Source organism: Leptonotus elevatus, chromosome 16 (assembly GCF_054856555.1).
Source record: "Leptonotus elevatus isolate MCC_2025b chromosome 16, RoL_Lele_1.0, whole genome shotgun sequence".
In the NCBI taxonomy this organism is placed as follows: Eukaryota; Metazoa; Chordata; class Actinopteri; order Syngnathiformes; family Syngnathidae; genus Leptonotus; species Leptonotus elevatus.
Window position 1 is genome coordinate 6,604,958 of NC_141254.1, and position 21,242 is coordinate 6,626,199.

General features: G+C 39.4%; 1 protein-coding gene across 3 annotated transcripts in view; it reads right to left on the bottom strand.

Annotated features, from left to right (window-relative positions):
- tmem132e (transmembrane protein 132E) overlaps positions 1–21,242 on the bottom strand; it is a 239,170-nt gene that overhangs the window by 21,311 nt on the left and 196,617 nt on the right. For all 3 annotated transcript variants that reach the window (XM_086098741.1, XM_086098742.1, XM_086098740.1), the window contains exons 3-5: positions 17,583–17,723; positions 12,339–12,531; positions 8,104–8,247 (exon numbers count right to left, since the gene is read on the bottom strand). In XM_086098741.1, coding sequence (XP_085954867.1) covers positions 8,104–8,247; positions 12,339–12,531; positions 17,583–17,723 — 478 coding nt within the window. The remainder of the gene's footprint in view (positions 1–8,103; positions 8,248–12,338; positions 12,532–17,582; positions 17,724–21,242) is intronic.

A 21,242-nucleotide genomic window follows, 5' to 3' on the forward strand; every position in this document is an offset into this window, starting at 1 on the left:
CAAACAAGTGCTAAAATAAACCATTTACTACAGCTTTTTTCTTATAATAAAATTAATTAAACCTGAAACAGAATGGAAATCTGTTCAAAATAGTAAAACAAAATGCAAGTAAATGACAGTGAAATTAAATTTAAAGAAGAATTAAAGGTGTTGCAGCTGGGATAGGCTCCAGTGTACGGACAGTAAAATAACATTTTAATGTCAAAATAAAATAAATAAATGTAAACAAAAATAGCCAAATAAGGCCGCTAAAATCGTACCCCCAGATTCAGCTATTCACATTTTTTTGTTCAAATTTGAAATAATATTTATTTTATTTTTTTAAAGTGAAAAACAATTGTTGGCGGTTTAACCAAATTGTTTGCAATGTATTTATAGTTCAATTCAATTCAATTACACGCAACTTTTTGCTAGTAATTTGTGGGCTAGCCAAATCTCCATCCTTTGCAAATAACTGGAGTCACTGTAGACAAATAAAAAAATCTCAAAAAGAAGAATAAAATCTCACTGCCGATGTTTGCGTTTAAGAGTTTAACTGTTTTCATCCTAGAAAGGTCTGCTCAGGACAGCCGCTCCTTCAACAACTGCTGCTTGTGTTCAGCAGTGGTCAGATGCTGCCGCGCGTTAATTACCTGCTATCGCTCAAGTGGATCACACACACTCATACACTTGCGCACACACGTAATCTCCTTCCATTTGTATGGACGTGTCACAAATGACTGCCATGTGAATGATATGTGGGAACAAGAAATCATCTCTCCTCATATTTCGACATCGTCTGATTAATTGCCAGCAGCAAGGCGGCGAGGGTTAGCACATTTTTTTTCTCCTTCCCCCTTCCCTAGTGACGGAGTGTTAAATGGAATGAAAGCTGACACATGGCTCGGCATTAGCGGGCACCATGTCGCCGCTAAGGAGCTTTTGTCGCTGTGATGGATGTGTGTTAAACGGATGCAAGCTAATTTAGCCGCGCTAGCCTAAGAGCCCCCTCCACACCACCACACATTTACACATATATTAGACTGTTGTTACTCGGATTAATGAGGCTGAAGATGATCTGCTGGCCCGGAAAAAGGAAGGAAAAAAAAAAGTCAGGAGATGGGGGAACTGCTTTAGGGGCTTTGTTCCCATTCAGTCACTAAAGTACTCGTGACAGAGGCCGCCGGCGTTTGGACGTTAAAGTGTGTCCGGAAAAGGTGTGAAAGTAGCAAGCGAGGACGATGAGGGTCTCAGGCTTGCCTAAGGCAAACTTTTACCTTTCATGAAAATAAATCTGCCCTTGAAACCAGTTGCATGTCATAATATCAAATTGGGTAAGCATGTCTATCACGAGTAGACCCACAAAAAAGTCTCAAGAAGCCATTTTAGTTTGAAGCAGCCATTTTAGGGTCATTTAGCCAGTCAGGTGTCGTGAGCGTTTATTGTATTAGATAATTCAGCCCTGGATGCCACTTGCACTTAGGAGCATGAAATCTGGTAGGCAAGTAAGTCTATCACAACTAGACCCACAAAAAACTCGCAAGCATCCAAAAATGAAAATGCACAGCAAGTCTGCCATTTAACTCATTCAAACCCAACGTATAAATCAATGTTTTAATACTTTGTCCTTCACTCCAAAAATGTATTTATAATTGTTTTAAATGTGGTTTTTTTTAATGCTAGAGGATACAGAAGGCTTTGATGCAGCCTTTGAACTGAAGACAATGCTTAAAGCAATGGGAGTTATTACAAAAACAGCCAGCAGGTGGCAGCGGAGTATAAGAGATCATCCAGGGCCATGTTGCAAAAAGCTCTTTTTGCCAGTGTTTTCAACAGGTTTGTGAATAATGATGAAGCTATATTCTAATGCTAATTGCTGCAAAACGGAAACAAATACAAACATACTTTTAGACTCTAATCTTTCTTTTGGTAGAGCTACGTTAATATAAATATAAATGTTTGAATAACAATAGAACAGAATATTCTGTGGACCTTGCAAAATCAGTCAAAGTCCAGTAAAACAACTTGGAGCGAAGGGGGTTGCTTCAGTGAATGAGTTAAATTTTAAGCAGCCATTTCTGGCACATTTCAGCTATTTCCTCACATCCTACGGAGCATGTTTAAGAAAATTCAGCCCCTAAGGCCATTTACACTTAGCATCATGAAATTTGGTCGGCATGTCAATCACGACTAGACCCACAAAAGTGTCTCAAGCATCCAATGATGAAAACACAAAGCACGTCTTCCATTTGAGTTTGAATCAGCCATTTCAGGTGCTTCGAAACATTTTTTTTCCAATTCAGCCTCTGATGCTAGTTGCACTTAGCAGCGCAACATTTGGTAGGTAAGTCTATCAGAAGTAGACCCACAAAAAAAGTCTCAAGAAGGCATGCCTGAAATCGGACAGAAAGTCTGCCATTTTGCCTCAATGTCAAACTTTCCCTGTAGATTTTGATTTCTGCCAAATTTGAGCCACTTTCATCTTTTACATACAGTACAAGATAATTGGATGATGCAAGATTGTGGATCATTTTTGTTTGCACCACTGGATGTGAGTGAAGTTTGACGACTGAATGGCAATAAGAAATCGCTCGTTTGAAGGACAGACGCTTATTCCGTCAGCCGTTAATGTAATGGAATAGATGTGTGTGAAAAAGGCCCTTGGGTGGCGTCGCCCTTATTAACCCCGCCACTTTTTCATCCGGCGTTAAATACGACACAATGTGACGCATCCCCGCCCGGGCAATCTGCTGGCACCGCGTTGGATGCCACAGCGCATTAGCGGCACTGCAGCGAAGGTGGGGGAGGGAGGTGAGGGAGATGGAAAGCCACCCCGGCGAACGGAACACCCGCTGCAGTCCCTAACAGCTTTCGACTCGCAATTAGCGGGCCAAATTTATCAGCAGAAAATGGCCGCGGGAGCGCCAGCGAGTATTTCAAGTGTCAGGCCCGGACTCCTTCATCAGGCTCTGCGCCGTCGTTGCGGTGAATTACGTTGCCTCTTTGTTGCCGTCGTCCAGATATGCATCAGCAGACGGCGCAGTAACGCGCAACGGCTGCACACGTAAGGTCAACTCCCTGCAAAATTGCATTAACCCGATGAAAACCGAGATTTTCCAGCCCGTCTACATGGAGGAGAGGCGGGATATATTACCCGGCAACATGACCCACCCAACCCCCTCTCCGCCTCCCTGGTTATGATGTATCCCCTGCACCTCGGAGAAGTCCGGGCCGGCCGGCCCGAACTCCATTTGCAGGAGATTAGATCCTCTGATTACCTCCCAACCACTGGATGAATCCTAGACGGGAGTCCCAAAGCCCCTCCAGATCCATTTCAATTAATAATTTAGCATTCGAGGGGGGGAAGAGGAGTAAGTGTAGGGTGGAGGAGTATTTATGATGATACCAATGGAGCTCAAGACGAGGCTTGAAAGTTAAAAATGGCCCTCGCGCCTCCTTTTTCACGGCGTGGCATCAAACTATTAGATGGCGTCGGCAAAATAAAGCCTCCCAATTTAGCGTTGACCATCTGTCAAGAGTACCTGTTAACGATTGGGGCTCAATGGGGACAATTTACTAGATGGAGTGTTTTTAAAGACCTGCAACTCGGACAAAACTGCTGCTTCTAGCAGAAATGGACGACTTTCCGTTTGATTTGGGTCCTTGAGACTTTTTGAGAGTGTGTTATGATAGACAAGTACTGCACATCAAATTTTGCACCAACGGGTTAAACTTGTGTTTTTTTCCTTCCAACTTTTGAACCGTGAAATTCGCCTCATAATGGCTGCTTTGAAACCAAATAGCTGTCTTCCTGTTCAACTTAAGCTAATGATCTTTGAGACTTCTTTGTGTGTCCTGTTATGATCGACATGTCCAACCAATTTTGTGCCGATTGGTGAAACTGGTTTCAGGGACTAATTTTTTTATTTACTTTGGACTGTAATTTGCCCCAAAATGGCTGCTTCAGAACAATTTCAATCAGGAGTCCTTAAGACTTTTTCGTGCAGACTATTACGACTGACATGTCCACCCAATTTCCTGTTAATGGGTGAACCTTGTGTCACGGTCACACCAAAATGGGTGCTGTTCAATTTTGACCTTAGGTCCTGGAGACTTTTTCACACGGCCTGCTATAATCAATATGTCCAACCAATTTGGTATTGATCTTTTAAACTAGCTTTCAAACCAAAGTGGGAGACTTCCTGTTTAATCTTGGACATGGGTCCTTAAGACATTTTTGTGCCTCCTGTCATGATTGACAAGTCCAACCAATTTCACACTTATTGGTGAAACTGGGAATTTGTTCAAGTATTCGGCTGTGTAATTCACCCAAAATGGCTGCTTCAAAACAAAATGGTAGACTTCCTGTTTGATTTCGGGCATGGGTCCTAGAGACTTTTTCGTACCTCATAGTATGATTGATAATCTTACCCAATTTCGCGTTAATTGGTGAAAGTGGTGCTGGGGGCTGATTTTTTTCAACTCGAACCCTGGAATTCAAAATGGCTGCTTCAAAACCACATTGCTGGATTCTGGTTTACGTTTGACCATGGATCCTTCGCATTGACGAAACTGGTGCTAAGGTCTGATATTTTTCTAACTTACTTAGCTTCTCAAGTAGGAATTCCGAAAAAAGTATTCACCCCTGGAATTCACCCAAAATGGTTGCTTCAAACCAAAATGGCTGACTTCCTGTTTGATTTCAGGCATGGGTCCTTGACAGTTTTTCATGCATCTTGTTATGATGGACCTGTCCACTCAATTCCACTTTGAATGTCGGGATTTCAAAGCGATTGTGATTTTTGCCTGAATCTCCCAAATATGGTTTCCCTTCACGCAGCACAAATCTCCCGAGAGAAGAGCAGGGAGATATTTCCGCTATTGCGCGACGAGGCTGAAAAGTCAAAGTCTTGGCGGTCACGGTGAGTCACACGAGGCCTGCGCATCCCCGCTGAGCTTCATGCAGCGACGTGGAACTAAACTGGCAACCTTTACAAAAGAAGTGCATGGACACAGCGGCGCGATCTGCTCCACGTACGGCAAAATCAATCGGATTCTTCACTTGAAAGACACCTTGAAGATGAGGAGGTGGCTTCTTTTTTTCTTTTTTTTCCGCCTCCACAGACCTGAACTCAGATCAAGCCAATATTGGACATCACTTGTTCGGGTAAATACTACATCGTCATAAAAGGATGACATCCTGGTCATAGTGCGACGATTGGAAGTCGACTTTGAAAAGTCAAGAGTGTGGATGCAATGCGAGGATTTGACATTTTTTCTCTGATGAATATGTATTGATTGGGACAAATAGGTCAACTTCACACAGCTGATTATTTCCTAATTTAGGATCAATGCCCTTGATTGTTTGATTAGTTATGGTAATGCTGCTGATTTCTATTGATTTATGATTTTTGATGGCAGTAATTTTCAAATTTTTTAAAAATGATTCATGAGAACTTTTTATGTTTTCTGATGACAATAATGATGTATCTTTTCTTTTTTTTATTGATTCCTAAGCTGATTACTGATTTTCTGATTATTTCATACATTAAAAAAAAATTCAGAATTTTTAATTTTCCAATGTTTTTTCATGATTGATGCAGGTTAATTTTTTTGGGGGGATTTTATAGCCCTTTTAAAACATTTTTAAATTGTTAACGATTGTGATGATAATGTTCATGGTTTTTTTCATTATTTATTTGTGCTGATTTTTTGTTTGTTGATGCTGATTTTTGTCAGGAATATTTGAATTGCTATAATTTATATAGCTACATTTTAATGTGTATATAAATTGTGATTGATTACTATTTCATTTTGTATGCCATGTTATTTTGATGCTTAGGGAATTTTTGCATGTTTAATAACTTAAGCAATTAAAATTATTTCAATAAATGTAATCATTTTAATAATTTTATAAATATTTTCTCTTGACTTTTTTTTCTTTCTCAAGAGTACTTATTACTGAAATTTTGTTTTAACTATTTTATTTTCGAGAAATGTGCGTACTGTGTTACCGACGGACTTGGGAGTGCTGTTCTCGGCCCTCAAACAAGTCGAGACTGTATCTCGAGACTTCTTGACAATCGATGACACGAAACGGAACACCAGCTAACCACCCGTTAAGCCGTCAATACAAGAACACGACACAACTCTCTGCTGAGAAACGCTTTTATTTACTCCATTTCTATATATTTTTTTTATACTTTGCCTGTAGCCACGGCACTAAAATTAACAACGTGAGGGCCGCAGTACACGAGACGGGGCGGCGGACAAGCACATCGGCGAGATTTTTACTGCTTCCCCCCCATTGATGTATCTGCCACCTTTTATGAACTATTGATTTTATTTGAGGAATCAAATCAGGAAGACACGCTGAGAAGGGGCTGCACATGGGGGGTTTACGCTCATGCGCCACAGCCGCCGCGTAACTCGATTAACTCGGCCCAAATTGACTTCCCCGCCAGACGGGAGACGGGTTTTACGGCCGCGGCTCTCAAACTTCGGTCCCCGGACACGCCGCGGTCCGGCAACTGTAGTTTTGGGGTCCGGAAAATATCTACAGCAGATTATTTTGAAGAACGGCAATAGAATAAATATACTCAAACGTCAAAAACAAAAAAGTCTTTGTTCTTGTAAAAGTCTTTTTTTTTTTAATTTAAAGATTAGATTGTATAGTCTTTACTGTCATTATACAAAGTATATTTAGATTTGAAGCTCTCATGAAAAATGCAAGTTTTTAACTAGTGCTGTCAAAGTTAAAGTGTTAATTAACTAATCACAAAAAGTTATCGCATTAATCATGTATTAATGCAGATGAACTCATTCACTGCTATTGACAGCTATAGACGTAAAAAATTCATTGTAACTATTTCTATTAGTTTAACACATCTTTTACAAGAGTATGAAAACCTACATTTTTTTTTGTACATTTAGAACAGATATAAAATTTGTGATTAATCGTGAGTTAACTAGTGAAGTCATGCGATTAATTACGATAACAAATTTTAATTGCCTGATGCCCCTAATTTTTAATAATCTTTTCTTTTTCTTTTAAAAATATTTTGTATTTTTAATAATCTTTTTTTTTTATAAAGAAAAGATTATTAAAAATTAGGGGCGTCAGGCGATTACAATTTTTAATCGTAATTAATCGCATGACTTTACTAGTTAACTCACGTTTAATCACAGATTTTATATCTGTTCTAATACAATAAAAAAAAAATCTAGATTTTCATACTCTTGTTAACAAAAGTGGGAATTTTTTTTTTTTTTATAGAAATAGTTAAAATAAATGTTTTATGTCTATAGCCGTCAATGGCAGTGAATGAGTTAAATACACTATTTGACCACAGATGATCCTTTATCTTGACAGCGGATGGCTTCGTTAAAAGTAGCACAGGTTGTGTTTAAGCAATACACAAAACCACATGCATTAAAGTAAAGCATTTAATAAATGTTTGCGTATGAGGTTCAAAATATTTGTTCATGTCAAACTATTGGGGTTATTTTTTCTCCCATTTTTAATTATGCAAGTAATTAACTGATTAGAAAAAGAGGAGGATGAGCGTGTGCAGTGGATCAAAAAACCTTAAAGATGTCTCTCATTACATTAAATGTCGAAAGAATTAACACACAACAGGTGCTCTTCAAATTTGGCGGGCAAAAATGTTGATAAAAAAGCCTTTTTTAATTAAGCAATTAATCGTGATTAATCAAAATTCTAAAATGGGATTAATCAGATTAAAAAATATAATCATTTGACAGCTCTATTTTAAACCCAACAAAATGTTTGTTCTTGTAAAGATTCGGACTTCTCATAATTGTGACTTTTTTATTCTGACAAAATAGTTCTTTATCCTTGTTTTTTCTTGACTTTACTCTCTTATTAAGATTAAAACTTTATTTTTATTTTTAAATCAAAACAAAATCATCATCTCTTTTTTTCTAGACAAAATAAATGTTTGTTGTTTAAAATCCAGCTTTATTTTTTTATGGATAATTTTCTTTTCTTTAAAAAATTTTTTTTTTACACAAGATTGAGACTTGTGACATGCAGGTATCAGCAATCTAATTGAATCCCTGTAATGGTCACAGTGATGTTGAAAGGCGTTTGCGTTCCGATACCTTGACGATGTCTTCGTTGGCCGACTTGCACTGCACGAAGGCGGAGACGTCGGTGACGGCTCCGTTCATCTCGATGGACACCATCTTGACGGGGATGGCCACCGTGCGACCCGTCAGGACGGCCGTGTTGATGATCTCCGTGTCCTGTGGGGAAAAAGGAGACCAGACGGGTCAGGTGGGGGGATTTCTAATAAAAACATCAGCAGGCGTCCTGGCAGCTTTCAGTGGATTTCATCAACTACTTGAAATGGTTTTTTGTAGTCAGGGGATGGAAATAAGACATAAAAAGGGTGGAGTCGAAATTTGGCCTCATAATTGTGGTGAGCGTCTGCTGTCCTCATTCAAGATGAAGGTTTATCGTCGTCGATTGTGTCAAGAGCGTGGAAGAGATGCGAGATAAGACAACAGCAATTCAAACATTTTCTGCACTTGTGGTTCAATGCTATTTGCTTTTATATTTACGTTTTTGATTTTTTTTTAATCAGGATTTTCTTCTTCTTTTTTGTAGTTGCTATTCGTATCCATATTTGATTGATCATTATGAATTGTAATGAGGTTTTAACTTTATGGATTATTTGCAATGAGTAATAAACATTTTCATATTCTATACATATACAATATTCACTTGCTATGGCTATGATCATTTTTTCACTGATTTTATATAGCTATTTTTGATTGACTGATTGATTTTCATACTTGATGCTTTACATTATCATTTGTTTTTGACTTGTATCTGAAAAAAAAAAATCTAGGTTTATTCTTGTGTCAAAAGCAGAGACGAGATATCAGGAGACATAAAATAGGAGACAATGATTTTTAATGATTTTTTGTATTGTTTAATTATTATTATTTTTAAAGTATTTATTTTTATTAATGTAGATTTTTTTTATTCATTAATGATTTTTTTTAAATAATTTAATGATTCTTATTTTTTATTTTTGGGGGGAGATTTTATGTACATTTTAATTGTATGCATTTTTTGATTGATTAGGATTTGTATATTCTGTAAATGTTTAATGTTTTGATTGATTGCTTTCTTGTTAGATGATATTTTAATACATTTGGCATTTTTTTTACGTTTTGACAATTTTGATCGTCATGAAGTGATTTTTGATGAGTTTTTTAATAGTTTTACAAATTCCCTACATTTTCACAGATTTTTTTGATCAATGCGGATGACGATTTTCACAATGAGGCTTTATTGATTGATTTTTATGATTCTTGATTTTTCATCATCTTTTCACTGAGAAGAAACTAAATGAAAAGGTTGAAAAAAGTGGACGTTATACAAACTTATACAATTAATTTATGGCAACAATGTTCGTTCGCGCAATAAAGCAAGTAAGTGGTTTTGAATTTAAGTTGGGCTCCAATAAAAGGGACAGCCATTCTGTAAACACTAAACATTTGATTCTGCCAATTGCTTCTGATGTGTTGGTGGGAAGTGGATCAAGCACGACGGCGAGGAACTCCTCGAGGAGCAAACAAGTCCAGTCTATTAAGGCGCCGAGTCGTCCCTGCGCCAAATAAACAAGGAAGCAAAGTAATAAACAAACGCTTTGTCAACACACTCTTATGTTAATCGAGCCGCCGCGCGGTGACCGATCGATGAATAAGGTCACGCCGCCCCGCTCTCCCCCCGTGCGACCAGTCGATAACATCGCCTAACTCTTCTGTTGTCGTGTTGCGCTTCCACAACATTCCTTGACGAAGGTGCGCCTGTTATGTAATTGGCAAGTTTAGGGGGGTTAAAAAATAAGAGGTGACAACTCCGGAAGAACTCATTAGCGGGAAAAGTATGCAAACGAGGTAAACACAGACGTGATGATAAACAGACACAAATAAAAAGATGACAGCCGCCAGCCCGCTCTTTGCCAGTCGACTTGTTACGCAAGCACAAAGTAATAAAAGTTGATTCATGCGGAGAAAGGGCAAGAAGTGACAAACACGGTCGCGCACAACATTTTGGAGCGACAAAAAAAAAAGGGGGATTATTATGGAGAAATTGATGAAAATGGCAAGGAAGTGAAGCAGGCTGGGTGGAAAAAAATGAGGCAGTTATTTCCATGGAATATAAACATGGAGGAAGAAATTGGACACCATTGGGGACCTCAACTACTGCAGAAATGTTACTACACTACCTACATATCAACCTACCAGCATATCTAAATACCTACACCTACCTTGATACCTAAATACAATCTAAAAACTACCAATCAACCTTCCTAGCTACCTAAATACTGACCTAAAACATACCAGCCCACCTAAATACAAAACTAGGTACCTAAATTCTAGGGCTGTCACTATGGAATCATTTTAGAATCGATTATTCTATCGATTATTTCATCGATTGATCGAATACAATTTTATTTTGATTATTTCATCGATTGATTGGATAAAAATGTATTTTGCATTAAAGATTATTACCCCCAAAAATTCTCAGTCTACTTTGATGAAAGACTTCAGAAATCATAGAATAAACTACTTTTGAGAGGCTGAAATTGGAGGATTTGAACAATTTTAAGTTAAACAATGGCTCTAAACTATTTCTGATGGAAACAATAATATTCATTTTATTCTATTCAAAAATAATAGGCATTTCCAATAACTATAAATATAAATAACTATCCACCTTTCTAAATACCAAGCAACCAACCTACATACAGTTCTTACTACTTATTAAGAATTATTTGACACAGCTAACATGCCAAATGAAGCGGCCTCGTCAACAAAAGCAGCGCACCCCCACATGATGGCAGGAACAGGTGGGCGTGCAGCCGAGGAAAACAGCAGCAGCAGGTTTGCGAGTACAAGTCACGGCGGCGTGGAGTGTAAAATTTGGCGCGCGCGTCAGCGTACAAGACGCATGCTAATTCTGCAAATGTCAAGGGGGCTCATCGACTAGCGGGTACGCGGCGAGAGCCGTATGTTTGCGGCAGATGTGCAACTCCAAGTGGAGAATGTGTAATTTGGCTCGCGGCACTTCGAAGCATGCAAATGGACCAAAAAGCTGCGGCGCGACTTCTAAGCATTGTTTGGGTACTCGCACACACATGTACAAATACAAAATAACATGAATGCTATGCTAATGAAAACATTTGTGCTACATACTGCTATCATGGCAACAATTATGACTGCTAAATATATTATCATCATCATCAAAATAATAATAGATATCTATATCATATCTCTCCATCTAGCTAGCTAGCATCTATCTATATAACAAGTAGGTTGGGTATTGATTCAGATTTCCAAAATCGATTTGATTCGATTCGATTTACGATTCACATTGATTTTTGATTCAGTTAAGAATTTCAGGCAGTACCAATTTTACTTTTATATGGAAGACATTCTCAAAAGTATAAATGCTGCAAATAAAAACTTCTTGCTCTTAATTGGCGCATTAGTATGAAAAAATATATATGAATATTTACATTTAGAATTGAATCCAATACAGTTACATTAATCATGTATGTTTTATTGAACAAGACATGATCAAAACAATAAATAATAATTAAAATCGATTACAACCACAGCACTATGTAAATAAAGTGGCAAAAACACTGGGCTCCTCTTGGGGAACTTTGAATAACAGAAAGGCACATTTGCATTTGGTAGCCATATTTAAAAGTATTGATTCATGGTTTCATGAATCGATATTGGACTATGAAAAGGAATATCGATTCGATATCGATGTATCGATTTTTTAAAACCCAGCCCTAATAACAAGCTGTTTATCTGTCTGTTGAGCTAGCCAGGCAAATTATCAGCATCCATATGTCTATCAAGGTGGCTAGGTAGGCCTACCTAGCGAGTTTCCAAGTTAGCTAGCATCTATCCAGCTACATAGCGAACTGCCTGGTTGAGCTAGCTAGCTGCATTATTAGCATTTATCCATCCATGTACCTAGCTGGCAACTGCGCTAGCTAGCATCTATCTAGCTACATAGCTAGCTGCCTGTTGAGCTATCCAGCTATATTATCAGCATCCATCCATCCAACCAACCAACGAGCTAGCTAGCTTCTATTCAGCTACATAGCGAGCTGCCTATTGAACTAGCTGGCTACATTATCAGCATCTATCTACCCATCCATCCATCCATCCATCCATCCAACCAACGAGCTAGCTAGCCAGCTTCTATCCAGCTACATAGCGAGCTGCCTGTTGAAGTAGCTAGCTACATTATCAGCATCTATCCATCCATCCATCCAAGACATGATGTGTGCTGAACTGACCATGGCCAACGGCAGTATGGCCTGGATGTCCCGCTGGACCACGGTGAGCTCGGTGACCACCTTCTCAGACTCGGGTGCGGGGCTCTGACCCTTATAGTCGATGTTCCAGTTGATGCGCCGTGTCACCGACAGGCTGGTGAAGTTCTCCATCTCAAAGTCCAGCTGCATCACCTCGGCATTGTCCGACACCTCCCTTGAAAAACAGACAACAGCGAAAAAACAGTTCAGTTGAATTTAGTTCAGTTTACTGTTGGCCAATCCTTGGGGTGCCAAGTATTTAGTTTTTTTTATGTGTTTTTTTTATGTCAAAAGTTTAAGAACCAGTGTCACAGTGGAATGACAAAACGTCCTGAAGTCCCCTTCGATAAAACCAAAAAGACACTGTGACATTTTTAGCCCTAATGGAGATTGGCACTTTTTGTTTGGGCTTTGACTGGCGTATCAGACATCCAAGAATTAATCAGAGCCCCCACCTCGCCCCCGCGCGGCGATGAAAACAGCTCTCGTCAATAAACAATCAACGCGCTTTAATCTGGATGCTCACGTAGATTGCAAATTTAAGTTGGAGCAAATAATTGCCAGGTTTCGCCCATTTTCTCCGCACCGATCGATCACCCCCCCCCCCCCCCCCCCCCACACACACACACACTCACACACACTTTTGCCCTTGGACTGTATACGCCACAAAGCGATTTTCAAATTGACTTTTGTCAGTCAACGGATAAAAAAAAAAAGCGTCAAGTAATACCCAAGCTGGACGTTTAAGTCAGCCACGGACAGCCGTTCAATGTGATCGTCTTATAATGAAAACGTCAACGATCACGCAGAAGACGCGTCGGCGGTACGACCCGTGGGGATTGCGCAATCGTGGAGTCCAAACTCCGCACAAAACTTGTTTTCCTGGCACGGTGTAATTACCCGCACTTGACATTTTGACGCCGTTGATGAGATTGGATCCAGGAAGACAAAAGTCTTCGGATTACAGGGTGACCTTTTTGTCGGAGTATTCACCCATTATGTAGCTAATTATTGTCTCTACTATGTGATCGTGTAGTGACGGCAATGATTTAGCGCCCCACTTCTGACACCAATTTAGTATTGCCAAACTATGAGTCAAAAGAAGGATCATCTCCATACAAGAAGCCAGAAGATTCACTCTCAACTAGTTTGCAGGCGAAAGAAGTAAAATATAACATCAACTATGAGTCTGACATCCCATTTCTGACACCATTTGTAAAGGAAGTCTGAGGCATAGTTAACAAACAAATATACCCACCACATATTTTTCAAAACAGTTACGGCTGGTTGAGCTACATCATCAGACTCGTGCGAGGCATGCCATGGATGGTATCGTGAAAAAGCATCCTACTTCTTACACCATTTGTCACAGGTATCTGAGACAGAGTACCTTTAACCAAGATTATTTTGGATTGAAAATCCACCACACCGACAGTGATACCAATTTAGAAAATTTTGCATCACAGTTAGAAATGGCACACTCCTTCACAAGGTTTAACATCCCACTTCTGACACCAATTTATTTACACAGTGAACTGAGAGACCCATGTTGAAAAAACTTACACACCAATCACCAGAGTAAAGAACCAAGGTATTTTGTCATTGTGTGACACCTCCTTTACAAGATTTAACGTCCCACTTCTGACGTCAATTGTGACAAACCCACCACTATAGAAAACAACCAGACTATTTGGCATAGTAGCACTTCACATTGTAACAAGACCTAGTACCCCACTTCTGACACCAATTTGTTATCATGCATTTCTCAAAATACTTTTAAACTCTCCCTAACTTTTTGCAAGATGAGCTACTAAATGTGGCATTTTCCCTTTATATAGAATCCATGAAAAGAAAAAATAACACTGAATAATTCAGCCGCCCCCCAAAAAGAAGTGACGACCTTGTTGGCTGTTCTTTTCCCATCCTTCCTCGTCCCGGCGTTATTAATATGCAACAGCCATTGACCACGATCAATAATGTATCGGCCCACACGCGTCAACCGTGAGGAACGGCGATGGTGGAAAGAAGAGGGGAAAAAAAGCAAAGGGGTCACAGAAGATAAATGAACCGCGGGTGTGATGTGATGAAGAGAAAAGCGTCAGGCAAAAATAGAATAATGAAGTGAGTAACGCGAGGAAGACATCAGCGGCGCGCAACCTCTTCGTCATCAGCCGTGAGATGCGCCAGCTTCTTTGCGGGTTACGCCGAGGACAAAAGGCTAAAACATATTGGATTGTCTTTAGTGATACTCCTAACGCATTACGGGAATTTAAGAGGGTACTTAGGGGAATAATTGTCTGGAGATTTTTTTTTTTTTGAAAAGGGGGTGGCGAGGTGGGGGAGGCGGGTCCATTTAAAGTATCCGCGTAACCCGCCATAAGACCTCAAGCTTTACTCGTAAAGTCTACCCGAGCGTGAAAGGGAGGGACACGAGGGGGGGACTAAAAAGGATATAATGTTCTTTACAAGAATATATCAAAAAAGGATTTGTTGGTACATGCTAACTGAAGCATTAAAGTATTATTAGCTGTAAAGCGCTTTGTTAGGCCAGGAAAAAGCGAGTGGACGAGAAAAATACAGACAATGCTAATCGGTACATTGCGGTGTATCATATGATGCAGTCGTCATGGCCGTTTCCCAATATGAAGATCGCTGAGTATGATCTTCCTAAAAACTTACCCGAGAGTAAATTTTTGTAAATTGGAACGGCTGTGTACTTGTTAACTTCCCCCTGACTGACGTCTTTCTTTGATGGCAACACGAAACCCATCTCGGGATAATTCCCTATCCAAGTCTTCACAAGCTAGCAGATAAGAAGAACATTTTATTTACGCGTACTTTCAATTGGAACAGGACTGACGTTTCACCAGATCAAAAGGACGTAAGAGCTGAAAAGAACGACGGTTGAGATACAGCCCTTCCCTTTGATGTTCTTTTAGAACCAATGACTTTGTCACCTTTTGATCTTTAGGAAGTTATGGTGCTGCTATGATAAATGATAATGTTAGAATTCCGCAAAATATCAAAGACAAAAAAGATGTGACTGTAATTCAGCACAACACACTGAAAATTGTATTTTGGGCAACTTTTCTGTGATGTTGTTTTACAGCCAATGAATTTGTCAGCTTTTGTTCTTTGCGAAGTGAGTGTGCTGTTATTAATGATAAAATTCAGTAAAAGATGAAAGACAGGAATGATATTTAGTGACGAATTGAGAGTAAAACACATAGTAACTAGTGCTGCTATTATCGGCAAAAATTGACAAAAGTTCAAAGACATAAATGATATTTAGTGACTGGAATTCAGCGTAACACATTTAGAATTTGTTTCGGGCAATACCTAGGCATTTTGCCTTTGTAGTTGTTGTTCTTCAAGAAATTATTGTGCGTTATTAATAATCAAATTCAGCAAAAGATCAAAGACACAAATGGTATCTATTGACTGGTAATTACAGCAATCTTTAGGGCAATGCCAGGGCATCTAGCCTTTTGATGTTCTTACAGAACCAATGGCTTTTTCAGCTATTCTTTCTTGAAGGGCAGTTCTAATATGAACCAAGGCAAAATTCAGCACAACATCAAAGACAATGATGCTATGTAGAGACTGGAAAATCTCTCCAAATTGCTTAGAAAGTGTTTTGAGACACTGCCAGGACATCTTAACTTTGATCTTTTTATTTTAAGAACCAATTGTGGTTTTCAGTGTAAGAAGTGCTTGTGCTGCTGCTATTCATTGTGATATCAAATTCTGCTAAAGATCAAAGATAATAATCAAATCTTGTGACTCCAACTCTCTTGAGCCAATGCCTGGGTATCTAGCCTATTACATTCTTTTGCATTTTTCAGATATTTGTCTTTTTGTTTAGGTGACAGTGCTGCTAGTACCCATGCTGAAATTGAGCAAAAGATCAAAGGCAATACTGATATATAATAACCAGAATTCTGTCCAACATGCTGAGAACGCGTTTTGAATCAATTCCGGGACATGTTGCCTTTGATGTTCATTTAGAACCAATGGATTCCTCAGCTGTTCTTTGTTGAAGTGATGGAGCGACACATTCTATATTTATGCAAAAATTCAGCCAAAGATCAAAGGTGTGCTTAGAAAATGTCGTCTATATTTTGATGTCCGCTTAGAACTAATTGATTTTTCATGATTGTTCTTTGTTGCAGTGACGGAGCTGTTGTTAATTATGCCAAAACTCAGCAAAAGAGCAAAAGCATAATGAAATCTCGTAGTATTCGGGCTACTATACTGGAACTTCTTATTTGCCTATTATACATGTTCAAAAACTAGGAATGTAACGTTTGATCATAATCACATTTTTAGTTTTAGTCTACATTTAAAAATGGATTTCCCATGAAATATAATCAATTCCTGGTTCAAACTGCTGCCAACATAAAACGTTTATGGAAACACAGCGGTATCGGCATCGTGAGGTTTCAACACAAATAATAACACGAAGAGGCGCTATTCTAGTGTACTTGTCTCTGCACATGTTCCATGTCAAAGGCAGGTGTCGCGGCACCTTTCTCGCCTTGTCGTCTAAATAATGGATGAGGCAAGTTTTCTCCCAGAAGCCGCTGACATAATTACCGCTCTCTGACAAGCGCTCACGTCAGGAGCCTTTGCCACGTTGTCAGTCGTTGAACTCGACTCCCGAATGAGGAACAGAAAAACAAAGGCAACAAAAAACAGAATGACGCATGTGTTTAAGGGATTGATTTCTGGCTTTTGTCGGAAAGAAAATGCTCTTCAACTTTTGAAATAAAGGGAAAAAATGGCAAAAGATTTTTGGGGAAACGTTTGTACTGTCAATATATATATATATATATATTTTTTTTTAAATAATATAATACTTTATTCCTGTAAAATTAAGACTTTTTTTCTTGTGACATTACTCAGTTCTTAAATTGTGATAATATTGTAAATCATAAATAACTCCTGCAATACTATGACTACATTCCTGGGGGTTTACATTTTTGTGAAGTTTCAATAACTAAGTCGTCATTTCATTAAAAATAAAATAACAATTCCTGCCATGAAGTTGTTGTGAAGTTAATTAAGTGAAAGCATAATCTATTTTCTGGTAATGCTACAACTATATTCTCGCAAATTTACATTGTTGCAAAGTTACGACGTCAATTTGTAGAAAAAAGTCCAAATATTATGAGAAAATATGTTATTTTAAAAATGATGTATTATTATAGTACAATATGTACTCACCCTTGCTTGACTGCTTTGTTCTTGTTGACATCAATGGTGGTAATTGAATGCTTGGCGCCAGACAGAACCTCCCAGTCCACTTTCCATTGGGCGTTCTTGGACTTGGTCTGGATCAGGTTCACCCCTTTCTTAGCTTTCACCCTGCGGGGGTAGGGAGAGAGAGTCAGAGAAAAAAGGAGACCGTTCAATTTTATTACAGGAAATGATTTATGGGTTAGGTCGGAGGTCGGCGCCCCCTCCCATGCGCGGCCGCCCGCCTCCGCGCCTTGGCGTCACGGCCAAAGCAATTCCGCAGATGAATCAATAAGTGAGATGAATGAAGACGGCGGCGGGAGAGATAAACGAGAGCGGAAAAGGCTGCGACCGCTCTCGGGTCAGAGTGTGTCGCCAACGCGTTTGCGCGGGATTAAATGGAGGACGGCTTACCACCCGTGCATCGCTAACACATTCAAGGTGTTACCAACAGTCGTGAGAGGTAACAGTGTATAAATATTTTGTTATTGTAGCTACTTAAATACTACGACCGCAATAAAAATACAGAAACTGTCACCTTTCACCCTGAAGCCGTTTCCAACTACGAAAATCTTAATAAATCGTGGAATGGTGTCATATGCACTCCAATTCATTAGGTGGCGGTAATGCACCGAAAGTATTTCCATCTACCAAGTTAGCTCGCTAATTTAGCATGAGGCATCCGCCACAACAAGCGATTACAAAAGGCACAATAACCGACCACGATTCTACCCTTGGCCACAAAACGATGCTGGGTTAAGTAAAACGAGTCCTCGATGACCTTGATTGAAAAAACTGTATAGGATTTTTTTCCCAAAACACAGTAGCATGTGATGACAAGGCAAACTTCAAAATCAATCTTAGCTTACCAAAGAATACATGAACATCAATGCCTTTGTACGCTTTTATTTTGAAGTTGTTCCCGGCACGCATAGTGACATGGCGGCTGTCTTGACTCATCTTCCCGCCTAGTTGGGGTCAGTTTGTTGTTAGCACCTAGCCGCTAAGCAAGTGCCCCACTCAAGAGTCGTTGGACTACTTTTCAAAGATAGTTTAATAATGTTTGTTGTTTAAGGTTGTTCATTATCAAGTGAAACGTGATATTTTCTCCTGTGGATGAATGAATAAGATATAATTTTTTTGGATGTTTCAGTAATCCTCTTTTATGTGACTTAAATACTTTGGGTGTAAGCATCAGTCACTGGTTGCAGCGATTAGAAGATTGTTTCTTGTTGTTGCACCTTCTCATTAGAGAGGACGCACGGCAATTAGATGAAACGGAAATATGTAACGCTTAACAAATCATCGAGTGTTTGATATCATCTTAGAAAAAAAACTGAAGTGAGGAAGAGAGGCTAAACAAGGTGACCCAGTTGCCGCTTGATTACTCAACGCAAATACTTGTGCTAGCATATGTTAATTACGCTTTATTCAGCGACACGCTCCCCCCGCCGACAAACAACCTCGTTTACCGTCCATGGCCTTTGTTAACCCGCAGCCTGTAAAGACCGCAGCATATTCATCACCTCATATATGTTGGATTTTTTTTCTTCAATTATTATTTTTTTTTTTATCAGATGCCGCCTTTTCTGCAAGCCGGCATTGGTTTAACTAAATGAGAGCGAAACAGCGGGACCCGCGGGAGCTCCGCATGGAATCCGACTCCCCGTCGAAGAGCGTTAACGCTGATTAATGAGAACTGCTTCCGACTGATGTCGAACATTAAGCAGCTGTGATGCGGACGCCTGGGAAATGCAGGCAGGCTGCAGCGCACGAGCGCAACGTTCGACATGTTTGCATCGCCAGTGGTTGTGAGAGGGGAAGAAAACTGTTGCTAGTGCACTTTTAATTGGCAAAAAGAGAATTTTATTTGAAACAATTTACTTCAATTCAATCATCTGAAAGATTTTATAATTATTATTATAAATGTAAAATATAATTTACAAACGCATTGTATTTTATGTATTTAATTTAAAAACACTTTTAAATATATTTTTTGTTTTAATCTAATTTTAGTTTCATTTGTTGACGTAACATTAAAAATGTTCTTTCCTAGGTTTCAGTTGTAATTCTACGTCGTTCATTCCCATTCCAGCGTAAAATTGCGGGTCCGTCTCGACAGTGAGCTCACAGTTCGGTTCTAATTTCATGTTGATAATAAAAAGATCCAGCAGAACGACAGCAGAGGATCCTTTTTCCGATAACGTCTCTCCAAGGGAGAAATGCGAGTCGCTAGACAATGAAGTCATCTTTGAAAACCCCACGGACCTCGCATGAACACGCCCGCTCTTTAACAAACATTCGACAAGTGTGTGTGGTCACTCCATAATGTTGTGAGCGGCCATTTTATGTGCCAGGGAGCGACACAGTTTATTTGTTCTACCCAATTTGTCTTGTTTATTGTTGTTTCTATACAGTTCTGTTTAATAGTCACATTTTACAGTAAACTTGGACTTGTGGTCGCTCCACAATGTTGTGCGCTTCACTGCTTGTTGTGAGCATGTATGCTTTGCCCAGTCCTGACATTTTTTTGCGTATTTTTCCATTACAGTCTCTTTTACTTGGAGATGTGGTCACTCTGTTGTGTGCATTCATAATTGTGTTTGTTTGTTCTGTCCAGTCCTAAGATTAAAAATATATATATATATTTCATCAGTCGCTTCTTCCTATGTGGTCGCTCCACAATGCTGTGTGCGTACATGTTTACACACCAAATAGCTTTCCCGCCTCTTAGGGTTGCTATGCATTTCTACATAACATTCCCCCTTTTCCCAATAGACTCCGACTCCACAACAACCCTGCTCCTTTGTTCTGCCCAATCAGCCTCATTTGCCGTCATGTTTACATATCTTATCGAAAATATTTACTTTTTACAGTAAACTTTGACATGTGGTCGCTCCACAATGTTGTATGCATCCATGTTTATATTTTGGAGCTATGCCTTCTGTTTGTCCTGCCCAATCCACCTTGTTTCTTGCCCTGTCTACACATTTCTCCATAACAGTCCGTTTTCCCACTCGGACATGGTCATTCCACGAAGTTGTGGGCATTCATGTTCAGGTACCAGGAATCTATAGCACTTATTTTTACAGCCCACTCCGCCTTGGTAACAAATCAATTTCTACACATTTAGTCACAAATGTCAATTTTTTTCCTAGTCAACTGTAACGTGGTCACTCCACAGTGTTGTGTGCGTCCATTTGGTGCCAAAGAAGTGCAGTACTTAAAATTCGGAGCACTTTATCCAAAAGCCGAGCACAGCCATTAAATGGGGGCCTTCTCCAAGAAGTCAAGCACCTTTGGGACGCTGATGGTTCTCTCGGCTGCAATAATCACTCACAAAAGTTCCACCTCAAGATCAGGGAAATAAAAGTTTCCTTACAAGAGATCCAGTGGGGGGTGCGGCGGGAACAAAGCGGAGTAGGGGGGTGATCATGAATGCCGCAATTTCCCGCAGGTAAAAACTGCACTTTTTTGTTACTTTCACCAACACAAGCATGTAATTTACTCCATGCCACTTGTCAAATGGACAAGTATAAATTAAATTATACAAAAGAGAAGTTGATGAGGGTGGGATATTTCTGGAACTGTGTCTGACATAAAAAAAATGAACTTTTTTTTTTCAAAAAAGGAACTACAGAGGACTTG